Source organism: Calypte anna, chromosome 1, assembly GCF_003957555.1.
Source record: "Calypte anna isolate BGI_N300 chromosome 1, bCalAnn1_v1.p, whole genome shotgun sequence".
NCBI classification, from domain to species: Eukaryota; Metazoa; Chordata; class Aves; order Apodiformes; family Trochilidae; genus Calypte; species Calypte anna.
In genome coordinates this window covers 19,868,808-19,892,201 of record NC_044244.1, presented here as the reverse complement: position 1 = coordinate 19,892,201, position 23,394 = coordinate 19,868,808, and the positions used below count along the sequence as shown (strand labels likewise).

Sequence of the window (23,394 nt, the reverse complement as noted above, 5' to 3'; positions counted from 1 at the left end):
TGTGTGATTTTGTGAGATATGACAGCAGTCTGAAACCCTCCTGCTGCGTTTACAGCCACTACCCTGCTGGCTCTGGAAGGTAAGTGCAGGTTATTGCCCCTACCTGTCTCAGACTGACTGCCTGTGGTCAGAGGTAAAGCTGCCCCAGCCCCTGCCCCCTGTGTAAGGAGCTGCAGGGTTTGCTGAAGGGCCCTGTGGCTGCTGAAGCATCACCCAGCACAACTGAGCAGCCTGAGCATGGGGTGGTGTCTGATACAGCAGCTGAGATGCACACCCAAATGTGTGAAAAGCATGGATCTGACAAATGAAATTCAGGATAAGGGATGCCTGAATTTGCTCTTTCAGTGGACCCTGGAGATTGCCTCAGCCCTTTGCTTGGATGCCCTCCATGCAGAGGGACAAGCAGCAGGTTTGGCCTGCTTCATCACAGACACAAATTGAAAAGCAGAATACCAGAAACAATCTTGTTCCACAATCCTGTATGCAGGGGACCCAAATTCTACAGAGCCAATTTGCAGACAGGCCAGTTCCCAATATAACATTTCCTCCTGTGCAGCAGAGCCCCATGCCAGAGCACCTCTCTAATACAGGGTGCTCTATACCAGATGTTTTCCCTTCTGAGAAGTCCCACTCTTTATCTCACAGAGATACCTGGAAAAAAAATGTGATGCATAAACTACCTGATTCAGTTCAAACAAACTGCATCTGCACTTTCTACCCAGAGGCCTATTTATGTGAGGTTTAAAATCACATCCTGTATCTGTTGCCATTAAGGTGGTGGGTTTGATTCTTCTTTATATCGCTGGGATCCAAGAGGTGTCAGCATACAGGTCTTACGCTCAAGTAATAAAGAGGGAGGTTTCTCTGTGAAAAACATGAGGGTCCTTACCTTGCTCCAAGCATACTACCAAAATTGGTGGCCAAGCCAGGAGACCATACCCGTGATAATTCACTCCTCAGAAAACACTGAAAAAATACTAAGTGAGCTTTCTACAATATGACCTCACCAGCAGAGCAAGTACTTCTAAAGAAATGAAATCTATTAAATAGTATGGTTAACAGCAAAACTCCTCAGGAAACAGGCATGACCAAGATTTTTATTTTTTTTTTAATAAAAGAACCAACTAAAGCATAGAAGTTGTTTGGGAAAAGCAAAAAACAAAACAAAACCCCAACCCAAAACAAACCCAAACAAAAAAACCCACACAGCATTCTAAAGTGAGAGCTGACAGCAGAACATTCAGCAACTGTAGATCTGCAAGCTCAGGATGCAGTATTATGGTGGTAACTTATGAAGTCATGAGAGGAGTCCCACTACCATATAAGACCATCCAGAGACCCCTCTCTAAGAGCTTCTCATTTCAGTTTTGTAGTCTGAGTACCACTTGCTTCTATGCAAAAGCAGTTAAAGCTTTATAGCCACAGATGAAGTCTTATCAAGTGTTTCAACAGAATGGGCAGAATCACCAATTCATTCTGAGCACAAGTCCATGGCTTTTATACAAGCAGGATATCTGGTGAATAAGAAGTACTTTTTTCAGGTTTTCTTATTGCAAATACAAGCTGTAAAAATCAGGGAGATTCAAGTATTTAGACTCCCAAATGCTCTAAGTTGTATTCCCTTCTTTCTGAACAATTGAGCTAAGAGATTAAGTTCTCACCTGGACAAAATTTGGCCTGATTGTCCTGAACAACCTTCTGCTTCCATACTGCTCCAGCAATGAGAATGAAGACACTCACACACTCACTGTCAGCAGCACTGAAACTATTGCCTGCCTTTTGAAATGAGGGTGCTAGAAGACCACAGGCTGATCTGATCATCACAAAGCACTGGTATTACTGCATAAACTGAGGAACTGAGCAGTGACTTTCAGTGCAGCTGAACTACACAGCTGCCCTTGCAGTGTTCCCACCAGCCAGGGAACACTCTGCCTCTCTTACAGTCAGTAAATCGGTACTGACTGGCACACCTAAGCTGCCATGCCAAGGGGCTGCATTTATCATTTCAAGCTTTCTAGAGCTGTTGCACTTGATCTATGTGCAAGCAAAAAATGTATTCAGCAGGAAGTGACATTTCCCTTCCTCACTGTTGAATTCAGTTTCCCCATTTTAGGGAAAAAATTGCTAGCAAATTATTCAAAGGATCTCTATTTAGGTATAAAATAATTTGGTAGTTAAATTCTATGTCCAAAACCACAGTTACAACATCACAGAATGTTAGGGGTTGGGAAGAGACCTTTGAAGATCATCAAGTCCAAACCCCACCAGAGCAGGTTCACCTAGACCAGGTTGCACAGGAGTGCATCCAGGTGGGTTTTGAATATGTCCAGAGACAGAGACTCCAGCACCTCTCTGGGCAGCCTGTTCCAGTGCTCTGTCGCCCTCAAAATAAAGAAGCTCCTCCTCCTGTTTTGATGGAACTTCCTATGTCCAAGTTTGTGCCTGTTACCTCTTGTTCTGTCACTGGGCACTGCTGAAAAAAGACAGGACCCATCCTCCTGGCACCCACCCTTTGAGTATGTGTAAGTGTTGGTAATCTCCTCCTTGAGTCTTCTCCAGACTAAAAAGACCCCAGTCCCTCAGCCTCTCCTCATGAGAGGTTCTGGTACCCTCATCATCTTTGTAGCCCTTTGCTGTGCCCTCTCCAGCAGTTCCCTCTCCTTCTTGAAATGAGGAGCCCAGAACTGGACACAGTGCTCCAGACAGGGCCTCACCAGGGCAGAGTACAGAGGGAGGAGAACCTCTCTCAACCTCTGCCACACTTTTCTTGGTACACCCCAGGATGCCACCAGCCTTCTTGGCCCCAAGAGCACACTGCTGACTCACTGTCACCCAGTTACCAGGACTCTCGGGTCTTTTTCCTGCTTTAGAGCAGGTCAGTTCCCAACCTTTACTGGTGCATGGGGTTGTTCCTCTCTAGGTGCAGGACCCTACACTTGTCCTTGCTGAATTTCATGAGCTCTCCAGCCTGTCCAGGTCACACTGGATGGCAGCACACTCCTCTGATGGAGAAGCTGCTGCCTCCCAGTTTGTGTCACCAGCAAACTGGCTGAAGGTGCTCTATCCCTTCATCCAGCTCATTGGTGAATATACTGAGCAAGACTGGTCCCAGTACTAACCCCTGGGGAACAGGACTTGTTATTGACTCCAACTGGACCCTGAAGTGCCCTTCAAATTGCCTGCTCACCTTCCTTCCCTGTCCCCCTCCTGGTGCCATCCTTTTTACCCAGCACTGGCTTCCTCTTAAAGTTTCCATGAAAGAGTTTGGTTCCAGTTCATGGGAAGGACAATCCCTGATGACAGTCTGAAGCTCATTCAAAAATGGATCTCTGGAAGACAACCAGCTGCCCAGCTAGCAGGACTTGTTGCCCCAGTCTGCCAAGCTGCTTTAAGTCTGTCCTTTTCTATAAGGACCAAAATGTCCCAGGAAGAGCCACGTTTGTCAGAGACTCCAGTTTGTCACAAACCATTAACCAGCATGGGGTTCTCTAGGCTGAAGGTCAGACAGAATCAATGTTTACATTTAAAGCATCACTTATTTACTGTGACAGCAAGGAGGACAAATTGATTGTTAGTACAGATGGATAAGCAGTAGCCCAACTGTTCTTCCTGTTTTTCACAGCTTGTAAATTAGAGGAAGACTTACAAGAGCACAACTGAACCTGAGCTAATATCAAGTTTGCAGAGGGGTGGAGGAAGAATTTCCTAGAGTACATTCAAGCTCACAGTGTAAGACGGTGGTGTCTTTGGAAAAGAGAAACTTCTGCATTAAACCAAACTCCCAAAATTTCAGCAACAGAGTCCTTTAGAAATAAATTTAAAAAGTTAAGTAATAACCCATCAAGGAACATTTTTTTTTTTTGCTGGTGTGACAATAATGACAACCAATTTTCCCCTGAAGTCTCAGCTGAACTACTATCAATAAGTAACTTGCAAGCAAGTCAGCTCCCACCTCCTCCATAACCTTTTGCACAAGCCCAAGCAGCACGTTCATCAACAGCAACTTTCAGTGTAAAGTTCTTCCAAGACCACAGAAAGCAAACACAGTGGTACAAGGCCAGAGTGGTGCCCCCCCTGCATGCTTCTCATTCATGGAGTTTCTGTTGAAGAGCACACAGATAAATAGACAATGAACCAGGATTTGAGTAGTAGGGTAGTTTAAGGTCCACACTAATTTGGCTAACTGGTCTTGCCCCAGTCGAATTGGCTTACAAACTGTACCCACAATTTTAGTAAATATTTACACGTTGCATGCAAACATACTGAACCTGACTGAACTTTACCATCAAGATTTTCAAGTGCAAATGTACAATCTCCCTTAATTCTACTCTTAATGTATTTAAAAAAAAATAATTCAGTTGCTCTCCCAAACCCTAGTGTGCACAAATTCTCTGAAAATAGATGATTAAATATCAATCTGAAGGTTCACAAGAAATGAACTGCTTAATTAAATGAAATACAGCTTCAAACAAGCAACACTGAATCTATTCCTCCGTTGAAGGGAGCTAAAAGTCCCTGCATAGAGAAAGCATTAAATAAATTTTAGAAGTACTATTAGTTAAAGACATCAGACAAAAACAGATCAGATTCCTGACTTGCTATTTTTGTCTTCACAGCACAACAGTTCCATTTGGATGTTTGAAATTCAGCCTGCCTCAACATAAATTACTGCTTTCTACTTGCAATGTGATATGAATAAAGGAAAGACTTTCCATCTCAAAACATTTAAATTACTGATGTACACACACTGTTGTTTGCCACTGGTTTGTCCACAACTGCTTCAAATCCAGCCCAGCTGAACACTGCTGCAGATGCATCCAAATGTAGGGTTGTTTCAGTAACTCAATAGCACTTTGCTGTTTGCCTTGCTGAATTTTTCACTGCTGGAGGAGGATCAGAGTCTTCCATTTACAGCAAAAAACAAAACAAGGCAGTTACGAAGATCATGTAACACAGAGCTCTGAAGCCCATAGTGGAGGTTTACTGCAGTATGACAGTCTGCTTCTGGTCTCCTCAGCACAAGCAGCTGCTGCTGTAGCAGTTGCTCCCTCCTCTTCTTCATCTTCCTTCACCTCCCTGAAAACATCTGCTTCCTGGAATGGATTCTCCAAGAGTTTCAGCACATTTCTTACCTAGTAAGAAAACATCATTATGGAAGTTCAGAAAGTAAAGGCAAAATGACATAGAGGAGAACCTCATACCAAATAATGACAGAGTGTATTGAATTTAATAAACAACCTCCAGACAAGCCAAATATGAAACAGATTAACAATATTTATATTAAATAAGCTGAAAACTATAAAGTCATAACTGGCTGAGTTTGTTTCTATATGGAGCTCAATCTCAAATAATTAGAAATGCAAGTCTAAAATAGAAGTTTTTTATGTCATTTCTCAAAATAAATTAATTTTCCCATATTCTGCACGTAAAAAAATACACACTGAACTCCACAGATGAAAACCCTAAGATTTAAAAGATAACACTCAGAACAGCAGCAAACAATTATAAATTTATACTCAGCTGCCTCCCCAAAGTAAACCATCATTAAGAAGAAAGCAAAAGCAAGGTTAAGCTTCTTGGCCTGGGATCAGCCTAAAAATGTTGGTGAAGTTCAGATTCAGATTCTCAATTCTTTCATTAGTTCTGTAGTCATTAAAGTCACAGCTCCCTCAAAAATAATGCAGACATTCCAAACAATAAATCCCAAGTCCCCTAACTGCCTGAGATGGCAGAGTTAATGTCATGTAGCAAAACATCAGTCATCAATGGCACCACTAAACATCTATGCAAACCCAGAAAAATGTTAAATAGTAACAGCATACCTCTGAGAAATCCCCTTTTTCAGCTGCTTCTATGGCATTCTGGGCAATATAATTTCTCAAGATATATTTTGGATTGTTTGAATTCATGATCTTCACACGCTCAGTATTCCAGGTATCAGCATCACTCACACTTTCAACTTCCTTTTGCAAACGGACTCTGAAATTAATCAAGTGAAAGCAACTGGTTCGTTTCAAGATCCACACGTAAAAGTTTCCTTCAGAATCTGCCTTTTGATTCCCCCATTAGCAAGAATACTCAGGAAACCTCTCAGCCCTGTTGAACCAGACCACAGGCAGCCAGATGAGGAAGAGTCCTGACATAATCCAAACAGCAGAAACAACTAAAGCTCTATTAAGGTGTTTTCTTCCAAGAAAATCTCCTGCTAGCACTGTGCTTTTGGCATTTTAAGTTATGCCTGCTAAAAAGTCTGGGTATTTTTTTTCTGTCCATGACTTCTTTTATGGTTACCATTTGATTAAGAATACTTCTACTTGCTTTCCATATTAATATATGTATTTTTCTTTCAGGAAAAAAAAAGTAAAAGGATAAAGATCAGTTAACTGTAGGTATCGAGTACATAATGGCCCACAAAACAAATGAGTCTCTAGAATCAATGTCAACATTCTTGAAGCACTTTTAATACTATATTTGATGTGATTTGTAAACCCCCACTGCTCCACAAAATCTAGTGCACAAACTACACTGATGCCCTTGAACTTTCACAGCAGCACAGATATTCATCTTGGAGTAGTCAGTATTTTGAATTACATGCCCCACACATCCCTCCTAACACCTGTATTTAGTGACAGGGTGTCTGATGGGACAGGCACACTGTTCTCACAGAATACACTGCTCTGAACACTAAGAAACATTACCTGTACTTCTCCAGCCATTCTTTCCAGTGGCTTTTATTTCTGCTGAGTAAATCAGCTGCTGCTAACTGCTGCAGTTTAGAGAACTGTTCAATGCGTTCTAGTTCTTTGTTTATATTTGCTTTGGTTCCAATTAATGCAAACAGCTGAGGATTAGACTGAGCCAACATCAGCATCATTGATAGCTGTCTAGGAACAAAACACACAAACATATTAGGTCTTCAAGTTGACCTGCCTGTCAAGAAGCATCTTTTTGCAACCATAAATGAGGTACAAAAACATTCACAATAACCTATGATTTTGCTAGAAAGGTGAAATAACAGTACTTTATAATTAACAGGAAAAAAAGTGTAGTAAATTATACTAATTTTACTGTTCCTTGGCTCTTCTTCAGTGAGCTTAATCCACATTCTTGTGATACATAAAGTACAGATGACCTTTAAGGTCCCTTCCAACATAACCCATTCTACGAGTCTATGTTTTTCAGAATTAACAGTTGGATTTAGGTGTGCAATACTCATCAAAACACAGGGTTGCTTCTTAAAATTTCTTTTCCCAACATAAATACCATTACAGCATGTAGAATAAGGACCTAGCATCTACTAATTTTACCAGTACTAAGATACACCCAAATCAAATGTAGAAAGATACCTCACTTGTCACATGTGACAGCAGTTTATTTTTATTTAGCCAGTCTAAATCTGCCTTGTGGTACTAAATTCCTAAAACTATCCATTCTGCTGCAAGTTTGACTGGGACTGTATCTTCTTACATTTGACTATGCTAGCTGGTGCTGTACAGTAGCTTCACCTTATTTTCAACACCATGGTAGCCAACTTTTATTTTTCCTGGAGTTAATAACTGCACTGAAGCAAAAAGTAAAATAATATTAAAAGGAAAGAATGTTAAGTTGAGCCATAACAAATCACACTAAGTATTTTTATTTCCTTCTGTTAATACATTTATAAACAAAAGTGAAAAGAAGCATTTCATGGCCTTCAAAACAGACAACTCATTTTATCAGCCTATATGTTCATACAGATTTGCACTGCTGTACATCATGATGCATCTGCTTTACAGAGAAATTTCCAAATTTAGTCAAATATTACATCGCATGCAGAGCTCATCACGGTTATGATGAAACTAAAGGCACAGTCCAAAGGCATTTACATAAAGAGCATTACCTTGGATCCATCTGTGGCTTGAAAGCAACTTTCAGTTCTTCCACAGAAGCACACTGACTTGTAAGCTTTTCCAAGAAATCTTCCAGTTCTGAGGGATCACAGTCCACTGAGAATGAACTCAATGAGTAAAAGATATTTGTGAAGTCTCCACCTGAAAAAGTGAATTCTATGAATAATGCAACTCGTAAATCAGCAAGAAAACAGGTCCCATACCTCCTTCCTAACTCCCCCTGATCCCCAAAGATGTACAGGCAGCCACTCTGAAGAGGCAAATACACTGCTCCCTCAGTAAGACAGGAAGCCCTGTATAAAGCAACAACTGTCCCACAGTCCACAAGAAGGTAATTATTTTCCAGTCTTTTTCCCCTGTTTCAGATGACAATGTACTTGAGCAAGGCTGCTTTCTTGTAAGGTCAAGAAAAAAACCCTACATTTTGGTTTGTAAGACACTGATGGGCCATTAAATAATAACCATCTGTTTCCTCACCAACCTGTGAGATGCATGGTTTCAAGGAGCTCAGAAACCAGTTTACTGTCTTCTTCTAATTCCAGATGGATTAAGCCTAGTTTCTTTCTCATCTTCTGCAAATAATGTTTCTCAAATTCTGCATCATACTCCTCTTCCAGGATGAGTTCACTTATTTCCAAGGGCAGTTCTGGAACTAGAGCTTCAGCAAGCTTCCCCAGGTTCCACTTGCAGATTTCTGGCTGCTTGTTGTAAGCATATCGCCCTGTGTTATCAGAACCATTGCAAATGTGCTCAGGGTCATATCTACAAATGAAGAAATAGTTAGCATTCTTCTAGTTATCTGGACACCAATGTCATGAGGAGAATTATTTTGATTAATTTCCCTTAGGAAACTAAAAACATTCGAACACTCCTTCTTGATTGTTTCCCCAGAGGCACCTAATTAGATATCTTCCTGCCCTCTCAAGCACCGAGAAACCCCACAGGCTACAAGAACAATCTAACAGGTAGAGATGCTGTGAATTTAGTTAAAAAGAAGACTGAAAAGAAGAATTAGAAGGCAGCCAGAACTAAGTTAATCTACTTTACCATAAAGAGTCTTCACAAATCTACTTTAGATTTAAAATACTTAAGTAATTGTGAACATCAGGATTGTTCTACCTAGAAAATGCACACATGTATTTCAAACAATTCTGCCCCACTGACCTGTCCATAAATCCAAAAGGTCCATAGTCAATGGTTAGTCCAACTATGCTCATGTTGTCTGTGTTCAGCACACCATGGCAAAACCCAACACACTGCCACTCAGCAACCAATCTTGCTGTTCGTTTTGTGATCTAAAAGAGAATTATTATTTTTTCCATTTTCAACACAAGGTATTTCCAATACATTCATATATTCCCTGGCATTTGCTAGTTTGAACTGATCTTTCTACAGCTCCAACAGAAGCAGATTCTGGCAGTATGCCAAATGCACACATCTCTCGAGGACAGCTTGCATCTCTCTTCCTGTTACCAACTGCCCTGTTTCTCACTCTCCCATTCCTATTTGCTTCCTCTTCTTTCCTTCTTTTCCATGCTTCACTTGCAAATCAACTGGACAGCTTCAAAACAGTGGAGAAAGAAAGCTGAAATAAGGTAAACTGTTTCACACCAGACTTACCTTCTGTTCAAAACATCATACAAACACATTCTTTTGCTCACTACTAATCTTAAATACTCTTTAACTCCAGGGTTAGGCAATAACATAGGCTAAGAAACAAAACTAATTCTGTGCAACAAAGCCCAGTGCAAAGATAGTAATTTGGTTTACCTGGTAGGTAGGAGTAAATTGCACCAATAAATAACACCCTGCTAAAGAAGTTTTAGCATTGGTAGGCACTTCCTTCAGTTTGCTGTGAGTGGAAAAAAGCTACAAGGTTAAGTAAAAATATTCCAAGAGTTACTATTTTACTTAAATGCAATTATTCACTAAATGTTTTACCTGAACTTTTCAGCTGATTAAATGAGAGTTATTGTTGTGGAATCCTTAACTACAATCACTGTATGTGTCTCATTCTTCAAATAAATAGTGTAAAATTTTAAAATATGTCTAGCAATCAATTAAAGTAGCCCACCTGTCAACTGCAACTGGATAGGCCCTGTGAAATCTGAAGTTCAGGAAGCTAACCTGGCTTTTAAATAAATCTGGATATTTTTAACTATTTTACTGAAATGCTCTAAATAAAAATTTTGCATAGTCATTAGCTAAAACTTTTAAGCAAAACTATTTCATAGCTAATATCACTCATCTTCCCAAATAGCTATCAATGTACATAAATTTACTGCAACTATTTTCTCCAGCTGCAATGTAAGTGCATTTCATTAAGGTTTAAAAAAAAATGAGCTGGTTAACAGATGAGAAGGGACTCTAAGCAGTTACAGGTGTCCAAAACTGATTGCTGGTGTGCCACAAAGCAGTCAGGGAGACACACCCTGCTCAGCAGCTCTGTGCCAGGAAGATGGTAAAAAATAAAACTAAAAATTCTAGGCCACCAGGGCTGGGATGAAAGCACGCCAGGGGTAAGGCAATTCACCACTGTTGGATGGCTTTGTATGAATGCATCACACACAGCCAGCATGCTGGTAAAAAATAAATCCTGCTAAAGAGAACACCTGAAAGCAATTAAAGCTTGGGCACCACTCAAAGATGGGTATATTGATTAGCAAGAGACAGCTTTGCACTCACTTTGACCTTCATTCTTTTTGATCCTATTTTTGTACTATAACTATATACTAGAAAACAAGTATGGTATATGTACAAACAAGAGCACTATCTCAAGGACATGCACATTTAAATTTAAACAACACCTACAAACTTTTTGAGAAATACAGATAACAGTGTTTGCTTTCTGCACAGCAATGCCAAATGCAATTACTTGTACTTTTTCCTTCCACTTCTTCCACAAGGAAAAAAAAAAAAAAAAAGATAAAACAAACACAGCTGAGCTGACAACATTTGCCCACTAATAAAAAAGATAGATGTGCCTGTCAAATTAGGTAAGAGACTGGGGTGCTTTTCAGGTGGAGAAAAGTATGGGAAGTCTCCACTAATGAGGAGAGGAAGCAAAAAGGCTGCTGGCACAAGCAGGGAGTGAAGGGAGGCACAGCAGGAGCAGCACAACAAAGCAGTAGAGACAAGGGCAATAAGGAAAGCATCCCAGGATGGGGGGAGGAAACCACAAGTAACTGGGCCAGGAAAAGCAGCCAAAAGCAGAGAGAGGCAGAACTGGGTATACACACATGTCCAAAGAGATCCCAAAGCCCCACAACTTTTCTGCCATCAGAAAGCAAGCATGCCAGTGCTGGACATGCAAACAGTGGGTGACAAGACACTGTCCCCATCACTAACTCCAATCATTCCAATGCAAAAAGGCCTGTCCAGTGAAGTCAACCTTTTTGTCAACCAGTGGTGGATGACACCACACCTTGCTTGCAAGCATGCAAAGGTTGTGTTAAAAGAAAAACCACAAACCACCCACAACACAAACTCAAAACCCATAAAATCTAGAGACTGTCAGACTTTAAGCTGTTTGACCTGACCCCTTATTGGTCTGTTATAAACATCACATTGCAACCATTCCCTTGGCCCCTACCAACAGTTGCTTTTATGTAGACTAAATATATTAGACTGTGGTAGTTTAAACTGTTCTGTTTACTGGCTAGTTATACCGTTCTTATTTGGCTGTAACATTATTTGAAATTCAGATTATCTTAATCAGAGCCTTCATTACAGTTCTCCAGTAATTACAAACTGGATGCCTTCTGCAAGGGTAGCACAACTACATACTCATCACTAAAACAGGAAGAGAAGCATCTTTTCCCTAACCCCAAATTCTTTCTTTGCCCACTGAGAAAAAGAAATATATTGATAGAAATTCAGTATATTCAGTAGGTAAAGCTCAGATACCAGTTAATTTAGCCATATTTTAACTCGAAGATAAATACAGCAATTCTATATTTACTCATGTTACAGTTCTGATTTTATTATGGATGTCCAGTAGTTGCTAAAGTCTAAATTTATACAGTAATTGAAAATTAGTTCAAAATGGGTCTCTAAGAAATCACTAAGCTTCTCTGGACAACTACAGAATGATTGACCTGATACTACACCACATATTTATCTTGCCTGATCTCACCATTCCCACAGCTGGAAGCTCTGAAATCCTTGTGGTGTTTGACTGCCTTTAAATATTTCAACTCTAAAGCCTGAAGTTGAAGTGATTTGCGGTTGAAATTCCTGTTTGTAATTTGGACAATGAGAGACAGGAAGTGACTCAATTTTCTCAGTATTTTACAAGATGATGTCTTGGTACAGTCGATTCATCACCTGAATGAGGGGCCAAAATAGCCCCTCACAGTCTAAGACACTCTCAGCAAATGAAGACAAGTCTTGGGAAGCTCCCCCAGTGCAATAATGATTTATTATTAAAAAGGTTAAACTGCTTTCATTGGCATGATCAGTATCAAAATTGCTATCACCAGTAAGTAGCTCTATTAGGAGTGTTTTCTCCAAAGAAGAGTTCTGGCAATCAGATGATAAAAGGCATTAAACAACTCCAGTCATCTGTGTTTGCAGATGAAGTTCCAAAAGAGGACTGCTATAGATATGAAGAGAATCTGATCTTTCTCACCTCTTTGAAGAAAGCAGCATTCCGTTGGATACTGTTGTCTGAATAAGCTTCCTGGATTTCTGGATAGAAAGTGCTGATCACATAATCAAGCATCTGTATTCGAATATCATTTCGGTTCACGCTGGGACCTTTGCGTCCTGTGTACTCGTCAGGAGGTTTAAAAATTTCAAAGGAACCAAATCTGTTTTAAAATAATAAAAACATGTTTTAGTATTTTCTGATACCATCCACTTCATCCGATATTACATGAAATAAAAATATTTACTGGGTGCAGTAACACAACATCCTCTCTTGAGTTTAACACCAATCCTTCAACTGACCAAGAGAAAAGACCCAGAGGATTCCTACACTGAACCCAGTAAGGCTCAGTGACTCCACACGAGGAAGCTCACACACCCATTGACAGAGCAAGACCCTGGCCAGTACTGGAAACCAGCTAGATAAAGTCTCTTACAACCACTCCTACAGAAAAATTCTTACCCTGGATAAATATATGGAAATAGGACTTATTACTAGACTGTAACCAAGCATCTAAGACAGATTTTTCCACACATATATACATACACACAAACACACATACACATATACAATATTCATGCACATACTCCTTATGCCTCACCTTCCTCTAATATTCTGTAACTTCACAAGAAGCAATCCAACTTCCTGAAACTCATGTCTTGTGTTGGAGCAGGAACACCATACACTTCTCAGGCAGGGAAAGTACACCCAAACACTGACAGTACTACATTAGAACAGCTTTGGAACTAAGGGTAGAGCTATAATCCACCACTACTACCAACAGAAAAAAACCCAACCCATGTATTCTCTGCAGGCATAAGTATGAAAAATCTCTTATGAGGTTTACAAAATTTAAGGTCTTCATTCTACCAGGCTACCATCTTTAGTCTTTATCTGTCTGTGAACAAACAGACCAGCTCATCACATCGGCTAGACAAAAGCAGCAGCAGCTTCATCAGGAGTTCCAAGCTTCCACAACACACAAATAGTGCCATTATGGAAATACACTTAGAATGCTGCTTTTAAAAGACGTGTGCTTGGTTTTAAAAGCATAGTAATAAAATAAAATAAAAAAAAACCAAACCACAATAAAATATGGTCCTACCTTATAAAAGTAGAAGCTATTCTCAGGACAACTGTACACCTTTCATTTTTTGGATTCCCATCATAAAAGATGTCACGGACAACTTTGGAGTCAGATGTCACACAGGTTCCAGCCCTTGTTGTTGGTATTCCCAGGTGAAACATAGCCTCACTGCACAGGAACTCCCGTATGCTCGACCGCAGGACTTTGCGACCATCAGCTTGTCTGCAACAAGAAGAGGTGGACAGTTTTCAGGTTATAAAGGTAGGAACTCGTGTCTCCCTCTTAGCAGTGGTGAACCAAAAGCCTAAGAGTGACATGCTCTGTCCACAGCCATAGAACAAAGTAGAGGCAGATCTGTGAATAAAAAAAAACAAACCTTCAAACTAAAGCCTAATTAGACACAGAGAATATGCTTGAAATGAAGACAACACATGAGAACAAACTTTCCAGTTATACACATCCCTTCTAATAATTAACTCTGTTTTTACTGACACAAAAGTTTTTCAGAAAAGTGAGAAATTCTGGATAAACATAGCTATATGATAAGTCCCCGGTTTCTTCTTAATAAAAAGGCTACTGTTATGCTTCTTGAAAAATATTATTTTGGGTCTTTATGGGTAAGTCATCTAGAAATGGGGTGCTAAATACAGAGTTAGTCATCTAGAAATGGGGTGCTAAATACAGGAATGCATGACAGTTTCATTAAAAAAGGCTGGACAGCAAACAGTGAGGTAGCTTATTTAACAGACAGCAAGTAAACAAAACAGCCAGGTGGCTCTTAGCACACACCACCAGAACTTCAGGAGCTATAGGCAAACAGAACTTCCCAGGACACATCTACAGTGCTACCATCCTACTGGGGATTTTCACTGTGATCTCCTTAACCTTCACAGACCTTAAGGCCTTCAGAGCACCACATCTATGAAACTAAGGTGTTACAGAGCCTGTGCACAGCTGGGATAGAAAATACAGGAAATGCAATTGGGGGAAAGTTACCTGAAAGTTTTAAAGCAGTGCAGGCTAAACCAACTAATGAAGACATCAATCCCTCACAGGGATTTGGTCCGTACACCACCTTTGGAGCTTTTCCACCATTCCTCCCACAGGCTGGAAGGGTAGAAGAAAGTCATAGCTAGTAGCAGGACCAGCAGCACATACAAACCAAACACCTGCGTTTTAAATACCATTTAGGTGGTACAGCATGGCAGCAAGCAGCCAGGTGGCTACTGCACACTGTGGACCCCACTCCTCATGGTCTGTGTCCTCTTAAAGGAGGGAAAAACCTCGAGAAAGGTAGCCAGGGTCAGATGTGCTGCGCCAGCTGAAGGAGAAGTAATTATAGTCTTATTTTACACAGGAAAACTTCCACCTTTTGGTTTGGAATTTAACCACTGCACTTGCTGGAGTGAAGATAGAAAAAAAAAAAAAGAACCCACCGGAGGTTTTAAGAGATTACTCGGGGAATGATTCTTTGCACAAAACCAGCTGGAAAAGCACCTCGCTAATGCAGCTAGGGCTCAGGGATGCCCGTCCCAGGGCTCAGGGATGCCCGTCCCAGTACCCGTTCTCCCCCACACATTCTCCCTCGCCACGCAGGGGGCTTCGCAGGGGGGCACCGGGGCCCAGCTCCGGCAAAACCCGTGCCTCCCCGGGAGGCTCCGCCACCCCCTCTCTCTCCCTCCCCGGGCCGGGCCTTACCGGGAGAAGGGGGTGAGGCCGGCGCCCTTGAGCTGGATCTCCCATCGCTCGCCCCGCGGACCCAGCACCTCGCCCAGGTACATGGCGGCGCCGTCGCCCAGCTGCCCTGCGAAGCTGCCGAACTGGTGCCCGCAGTAGCAATGCGCGGCCGGCTCCGAGCCCGCCAGCAGCCGGTTCCCGCTGAAGTACAGAGCCGCCTCGGCCTCGGCCTCCGCAGCCTCCCGACCGGCCTCAGGAGCCTCCAGCCCCAGCAGCGCCAACGCCGGCAGTGACATGGCCACCATCCGCGGGTTCTGCAGCGGGCTGGGCCGCACCCGGGAGAAGCAGGCTCCGGGCACGGTCCGCGGCCCGCTGTCCTCCGAGGCGTCCACCGGCAGCGAGCGCAGCGCCAGGTTGTCGAAGCGCAGAGCACTCAGCCAACCCCCGCCGCCCTCGGGGCCGCCCGGCCGCGCTGGGGGAGAAGCGGGATGCTGCATGGAAGCACCCAGGGAGCCGGGGCGACCGAGGCCGGCCGGCAACGGCGGCAACAGCAGCGTGAAGCAGCGGCCGCTGCGTAGCGCCCCGGCCATCCGCCTGCCTGCGGGCGGGGCGAGGGGAGGGGCACGGGCACGGGGAGCCCCGCCCGGCACCCGGCGAGGGGCGGGAGGCAGCGGCACTGGGAAGGGACAGCCGGCGGGAGAGGTGCGCAGGGAGCTCGGGGAACACGGGACGGGACGGAACGGAACTGAACTGAGTGGGTGTGGGTGTCAAAACCGGTACCGCGGCAGCCCCAGCTGTTTGGAGGCATTGTGAGGGTCAGCCAGGTGCAGCTGCCAGCAAGTTGCGGCGGGGTCCCGCGGGTGTCCCGGGTTGCGCTGCCGGTGTCCCGGTGTCCTGTTAGTCAGCGGGCTCAGGTGCGGGGTCTGAAGGGGGTACAGGGGTGGGCTTAGTCGAGGCTCTCCCGACTCAGCGTTCGCTGGAGCGGTGGCGTCAAAGATGTCCTGGCTAACGAGGGGAGGGAAAGCAAAGGAGAAAGAGGAGCCGAGTTGCTCCCTGAGCCAAGAAGAGAGGGGTCTGCTGGTACAGGCCATGCTGGAGCACGGGGGAGACCCGTGGGATTATAAGGTCGTGGGTCAGGAGCCCACCCTGAAGGCAGCAGAGAGACACTGGCAGAATTACGTGTCCGTCTGCCATCCCAAGGGGGAGAAGAAGTGCTCAGCCCTGCAGTGGCTGTTGTTCCATCTGGCCCGGGTCTTGCAGGCAGCGGTGGAGGAGAAGGAGCAGTGCATCCAGAGCCTGCAAAACAATCTGCAGGTGGCTCGCAGCGAAGTCCTGGCGCTGCGGTGCGATAGCTCCCTGCTGATCCAGCAGGCTGAGCAGATGGGAAAGCTGAGGGAAGAGCTGAGGGCCGAGGTGGCCGAGAACGCCCGGCTGAGAAGGAAAGTGCAGTGCTTGGGCACCCTGCTGTCCCTGGGGAAGGGCTTGGATCAGAGGAAGGTGGCGGCTCTCAGTCAGGCTGAGTGGGAGCCGGAGGTGTGGGACGGAGAGGGATGGTTAGAGCTGCAGAAAGAGTCAGCGGTGCCAGGGGTGGGTGCCGCGGGCCCCAGGAAGGTAAAGCCGGCGGAGGAGGGTAGAGGCCAGGGAAGAAGGGATGCGTCTGGGAAGGAGAAGATTTGGAGGAAACGAAAGGAGGGATGGCCTGTGTGGGTGAACCGGATTTGGACCTTGGAGCAGTGCACTCCCTTCACACAGGAGGCCGCAAAGCAAGTGGTGACTGCCATCGGGCTGTCCTGGCCTAAGGTGGCGGCAATTATCAGAGCCCTGCCTGCTGCTGACACTTTGGGAGGGGAGATCTTAAGGCTAGTGATCAGGAATTTGGGAGAGTACGAACCTCTCAAGGACAACATGGAAGGGACACCCTGGAGAGGTGTCCAGGAGGCATCAGCCTACCTGTGTGGAAATGTCTTACTCCGGGTGTTAAAGCAAACAGAGAAACCAGTGACCCCCAACTTTGACATCTTTGGGGTGAATGTGGAGCAGGGGGATGTGGGGGTGCTGGCCTGTCGTGCTCCTGAGCTGCACAAGGGTTTTTTTATCAGCCTGGGGTCTACTTTAATTGGCCGCCCCCTTGGTGAATGCATAGCTACCTTGGAGAACATGGAGACCCTGATTGGACCCAAAGGGAAACAGATGGTGAAGAAGGATGGGATGGGGATAAAGGGGAGGAAGTACATTCCTAGAGGGACAATTTGGAGATATTTAATAAACGAGGGGGTGAATGAAAGAGAGCTGGATAGTCAGCCCACAGGAGTTTTACTTGCCAAAATGAAGAAAATCCTTCAGGAAAAAGGGATGAATCAAGAAGAGATTTGGGAAAAACTGAATCAAATGACTCCATCAGCTCCTCCCCCAGTCCCAAAGAGAAAGCTATACCCACCCTTAGGGGAACTTAAAGATTAGCAGTTCCAACCCCAGTCGGGGGGGGATTAACCTGGTGTTCAAGGAGAAGAGCCTGATGGAGATACAACATCTGTTGAAGGGAAGGTGGGAAGTTACTTTCTTAATTGCTACAGGATCAGTGACAATGTTAGTAGATTATCAGGTTCCTTCATTTCTGGCTAAATCTGTCTGGATATTGGGAGTGGGAAGGGGAGAAATGAGGGGAAAAGAAGTAAAAGTCTGATTGTGGGTAGGAGAAGGTAAACTGGATGGGTGGATAATTCTGCTAAAAGGGATGGGAGGGGGGAGGTGGGATGAGGGTAGTGGCAAACATTCTGGGAATATCCTTTCTGAGTTCAAGGGTCTAAGGGAAAGCTCTTGTGTGCTGCTGACCCTGAAAGTGAAGTGATCATGGGAGTCCCCCAGGTCAGTGAAGTTCCAATCTAAAAGTAAAACAGGAACAAGGGTAGTAAATGAATACCAAGTAGTTCCAGCTGGAGACCCCCCCAACTTCCTGTCTTAGTACCCAAATGGTACTGAGGCACAGAAAGGTTATGAGGAGGCTCAGGGGGCATAATGAAAGCTGAATAGATTATAATTTAAAATTCCTACTTTAAAAATGTGTCTGCAAGTCCAGGGGTGTGGAGTATGTGGATGGTGAAAACCCCTTGCAACCTTGGGGGTTGGACTAGATGATCTTTGAAGGTCCCTTCCAACCCAAACCGTTCTGTGAACTATAAATCTACGTTCAGTTAGTCCTGTGACCCCTGGGAGTGTTCATCCTGTTCAGATGGTGCAGATTTAGTTTTGGCCACCGAGCATATCCAAAACTAAAATCACCATCTACAAGTATCCGCCCTGTAGGACAGTATCCATATTAATCCTCTGATGGGGAAAGAGATGGGGAATGATAATGTGAGACATGAACTATTCTAGACTACATCAAGCTTGTGAACTGTATGTACTTGTGCTGTGTGTTTCATGATTGCAGTCTCCATCCTTGGGAATACTCAAAAGCTAGCTGGAGACAGTCCTGGGCAACAGTCCTGGTTGTAGGTGACCCTGCTTGAGCAGGGGTTAGCCCAGATTATCTCAAGAGGTTCCTTTCAACCTCAGCCATTCTGTGATCCATTCTATGAAAATGGCAGCAATTTTAAATCATATATAATTTAAATGGTTAACAAACTTCAGACTGTTGTTTGATGCAACAGCAATGATAACCTACCCGGGATAACCAAATGTGGGATGTGGCAAAAGCAACCACCATGGTAACAAAACCCAAAAAACCTATAAGGGATTAAATTCAGTAATATATCTATTGTACTCAAGCTCAGTTTTTAGTTATTAAATCAGCTTTTTCAGATGGATTAACTTGGTTCTTCTGAGTAATACAATAAAGATACCACATACTACGAGGGAACTTTCATCAACTGCTGTTGCAAATGGACTACTAAATTAAACTAGTTCTGCATAATCAATTGTGGACCACGGGAAGATGCTGTCACACATCAGTGGAAAAAGTCACTATGGGAACTCTGGTGGTGTTTGGTAACAGTGCAGGCTGTGTGTCCACCTGTAGCATCACCTCCAGCAGGAGGATACGTGACCACTGTGGCTCCAGGAGAAGACCAAAGATGTGGCATTGCACCTGTTGGCAGTCTACATTCATTTCCCTGTTCTCAAGAGCAGGGTTTTGTTCCAGAGTGAGGAACTAATGATGTCTGCCTGGAAGCTGAGGGGCCTTGCTGGGATGTTCAGACGACACGACAGCATAGAGAAGGGACCCAGGAAACTGGGGACTGGATAACAAGTTGCAAACCTGAGCACCACCTTGGTGAGTAAGGAACTGCCGGAACTGGAGACTGAAATTGTGAACTGGACATTGTTGGTATGACATACCCTTGGGTTAGTTTCCAAAAGCTACTGCTCTGCAGCACTTAATGCACTTAATCCTGTACTTAGTATTCATTACAATAGTTGTGTTGTTTTTCCATGCTATATATGCTTTGCTTGTTTCAAAGGAAAGAGTGTGTTTACATGCCCAGTTGAACATCTTACATACATTGCTAGCCCAACAGTTGTGGTGGCTTTCAGACAGAAGGGATTGAGTTTACAAGCATCCAGAGTGGTCTGAATGTCCTTGGAGGAGGCCAGGCAGACCAGGGGGTGGCTTGTGAGCAAGAGGTCCTGCTGGAGCACACAGTCCCTCAGAACTGAGGCCTCAGCAGTGCTGGCACAAGGATGAGAAGTGTCCCTCTGCTGCTGCCCTCTGCCATGTAAACTGCCAGATAAGGACCTGCTAGCACTTCCTCAGCTTCCATGGTGATCAAGGCTAGGGTAGAACAGTTGTGTCTAGTAACTGAGAGAAGTAAACTAAGCCAAATGGGACAACCACAGCAGAGTCCTCAGGGGTCATACACAGTGGGTATCTGCCAGCAGCACCATGAAAAGTTGCAACTGCCTGGGTGATGGCATCATAAATGCCACAGTTTGATCTGGCTGTAGCAAAACCAGGACCAATGGGGGGGGGGAAGTAATTGGGGTTTAGGTTGTTTATTGGGAAGGTATTTGGATGAAGGAGAGGAGATGCCAAAAAGCTGGTGAACCATGAAGGATGAGGTATGAAGTCCACCAAAGAAAACCAGAAGGCTCCTGCTGATGGTGGGAGTGTGGATGTCTACAGCCAGTAGCAGTGCTGACCCACAGGCTCACAGGGAGGCTGCAGGGCATTGCCTGAGAACCTGCTCGATTCACTTCATCAGGTCTCTGGCTGTACCTCATGGCATAGGGGGGGACAAACCTGCTCCTTGGCACTTACAGAACTGTCATTGAGGGCTGGCCGTGTGTAAGACTTTGTAAATCTGAGACTGCGAGCTTGTAACTTTGTAGCTGTGCTTTTTGGTTTGCATAAATATGTAGCTTGATCAGTAGTATTGTACTTAGGTTATTAATTATTTTTGTTTTGTGTTGGGAGAGTTTTTGGAAGAAAACAGACGTGTGAGCAATCCTGACTAGCATTAGCCAGAGTGAGCTAAGGGCCTTGAGGCCCAGCTGCAAGGTTACTGAAAGATCAGCTATGTGCAAAAGATAAGGGAGTTGGCAGTAGAAGAGAAGAATAACAGGCTGGGAAATCATCTCACAGACAACACATAAGGAGTTGTACTTAACCCCTCAGATAATGCACTGTGGAGTAGGAAAGATGTGTTGTACCAATTGGCAAAATGTATTCTTGTTATCTGCCTGCCTGTGTTTAAAAGGGCTACTGCTGCTCACAATAAATGGCAATACTTGGATTACATTAATCTGTGTGTTATCCACTGATTCTCCCACAGTTTTGCTGGTTTCCTCATAGTGTGTTCACCAGTCAATAAACAGTGTGTCTCAGGTAACATGTCTGAAGGGGGAGCCATACCTTGACACAGGCACAGCACTGTGGTCCATAACACGGGAGTGCTACTGCCACAAGCTTTCCTCTGACAGGCTTGGGCACATCCACTTAAAACCAGACATACCAGGTAAATCATCTAAAGTCAGTAGATGGCACTAAATCACTGCTATTGCTTGCATTTTCCTGCTAAGTCAGCAGGCAAAGTAAAACAGAACTCTGGTCACTAGGAGGTGAGAGAGAACACCGGGATGGAACCAGGGAGGGAGGTGCAGGGGGTGGAGAGAAGATACTCACTGGCAGAGGGTGCCCACCCAGAACCCAAACAGTGAGCAGGTCTGTCAGCATCGGCCACACACAACTCCAGGGACTGGGCAAAGTATGCCTGGAGCTGGCAGGAGCACAGGCCAGTTGCTGCAGACACACAGTGCATTAATAACCCCCATGCTCTAATCAAAACATCACTCTTAATTACTTTGCTCAGTTTGTGAAGCACCGCTGTAGTCAAAAGCAGGGACACTTTACCACTGAAAGAATGTCATTTAGCTGTGAGGAGACAACCTATTTTAACGAAAAGTGTATAAATGAGTTTTATCTTTAAAAAAAATCTGATCTTTTTCCGGTTTCCCTCATACATCAGTCTTGATGCATTGGCACCAAGTATCTTGGATGAGGACAGTGTGAAAAGTGGTAGCTTGTGTCTTTCCTCCCCTCAAACTAACACCACTGGAGCCTCTCTGCACTGTACTTAAATGAACAAAACATCAAACAAGTAAAAGTGAACAGTTCCTCACCTTGTTCCACAGCAGCTCTGGGCACTGAGCTAGAGTTGGGCAGTAGGACCCAAGGGCACAGCCTTGTGATGGAGAGCACACATGCTCTCAGCTGCTACCTTTCTCCCTAACTGGGATGAGGGTAAGGCCAGCCCCATCTTTGCTGCTGTCACCTCCCTAGAATATCAAAAGCTTCATTTGCTCCATCGCTGGCAGAAGGCAAAGCCACAGCAGAGAATAACAAGAGCCTCCCTGCCTGCCTTTTCAGCTAGGACCTGCTGAACAGGACAGCTGCTCCAGGCATTCCCCATCCCCTTCACAGTCAGACCCAAAAGACCTGATGCTGCGGTGATACGCACAGCAGTTGCATTTTTTCACTTGAACAGTCAGCAGGCCAGTTTTAGCTGTATATCTTTAGAGCTTTTTGTGTCCTGCATTTGCGTCTTCCATGCGTATTTCCACAGCCAACTGAAAGGATGCAGCACCACACGCAAGTCTGTCAGTCAGTCAGAACTGGAAAAGTGATTTTTCTGCTGCAATAAATCAACCTCAAAAAACTCAAGTCTAAAGTTGAAGTTTATTTGAGTTTTAGAAAGAAACAGGAAAATATGTACATGAATATCTCGGCATTACACAAGTAACAAGGTGTTCCATGTGTAGTTCCCACTACTCCTGACACTGAGATAACTTGGTATTTCTCAGTGCCTTTTAGATGGTTTACAACATACACAGAGAAACAGCTTCCAGTGAAAATCTAGGCAGTATTAACCCACCTAAAAATATAATTTTTTAAAATTTGGTTCAGCATTCAGTATAGAAAAGACATCATAAATATGACCTAGGCTGGTGGTATGCAAGTAACACTGGCAAACAAGACTCAGGAAGCTGCTGCCTTCTGTGCCACGGGCGTGCAAACTGCAGCTGCCTGACTGAGCAGCACCTGGTAGCTCAGGTGCTGTGCAGAAAAATGTCATCTGCCAGTCCTGTGGGCAGCATTTGACTACAGTATTGAAGTGCCTTTTTTAATTTTCCCCTCTACTTACATGTTTACCCAGCACTTCTTTGTAGACACAGTTCCAAATGGAACCTAAGGGAACTTTGCCTGATCGAGGACAATGGGACTGCACAAGCAAACCTTTCTTTACCCATGTACAACCAAAATATATAGATTGCTGACTCACAAAGTATACCATTAGTAAACTATTTAGCCACTACATTATCTGTATGGCATAGAGCATATGATATATACTTACTCTCAGTATGAAAACACGATCTTTTCATTAATAGCTATTTTTTTCTATTTTATTTTTTAAGTAACGGTCACATTGATTTACCTGCCTCAATTTGAGAGATTGAGCTCTTTTTTTGCCAATTCAACACCTTTTCCACTTAAAGGGTCTTTAATTCCCACACAGAGGGCAGTACTTTAAGCACAAGTGACTGTACCTGATGTTAGGCCAGTGTTTTGAGCTTTTTGCTGGACTGGGACTAAGGCC

The 23,394-nt window shown here is 44.0% G+C and overlaps 1 protein-coding gene across 1 annotated transcript; it reads right to left on the bottom strand.

The window, feature by feature from the left end:
• Positions 1 to 1,364: 1,364 nt before the first annotated feature.
• SELENOO (selenoprotein O) lies at positions 1,365 to 15,904 on the bottom strand. The gene is made up of 9 exons (XM_008492972.2): positions 15,323 to 15,904; positions 13,643 to 13,846; positions 12,520 to 12,700; positions 9,054 to 9,184; positions 8,371 to 8,651; positions 7,880 to 8,030; positions 6,699 to 6,884; positions 5,823 to 5,979; positions 1,365 to 5,132 (listed from the first exon to the last, which is right to left on the bottom strand). Exons 1-9 carry the CDS (start codon positions 15,889 to 15,891, stop codon positions 4,935 to 4,937), a joined length of 2,058 nt encoding a protein of 685 aa, XP_008491194.2. The 5' UTR covers positions 15,892 to 15,904; the 3' UTR covers positions 1,365 to 4,934.
• Between the last annotated feature and the right edge of the window lie 7,490 nt (positions 15,905 to 23,394).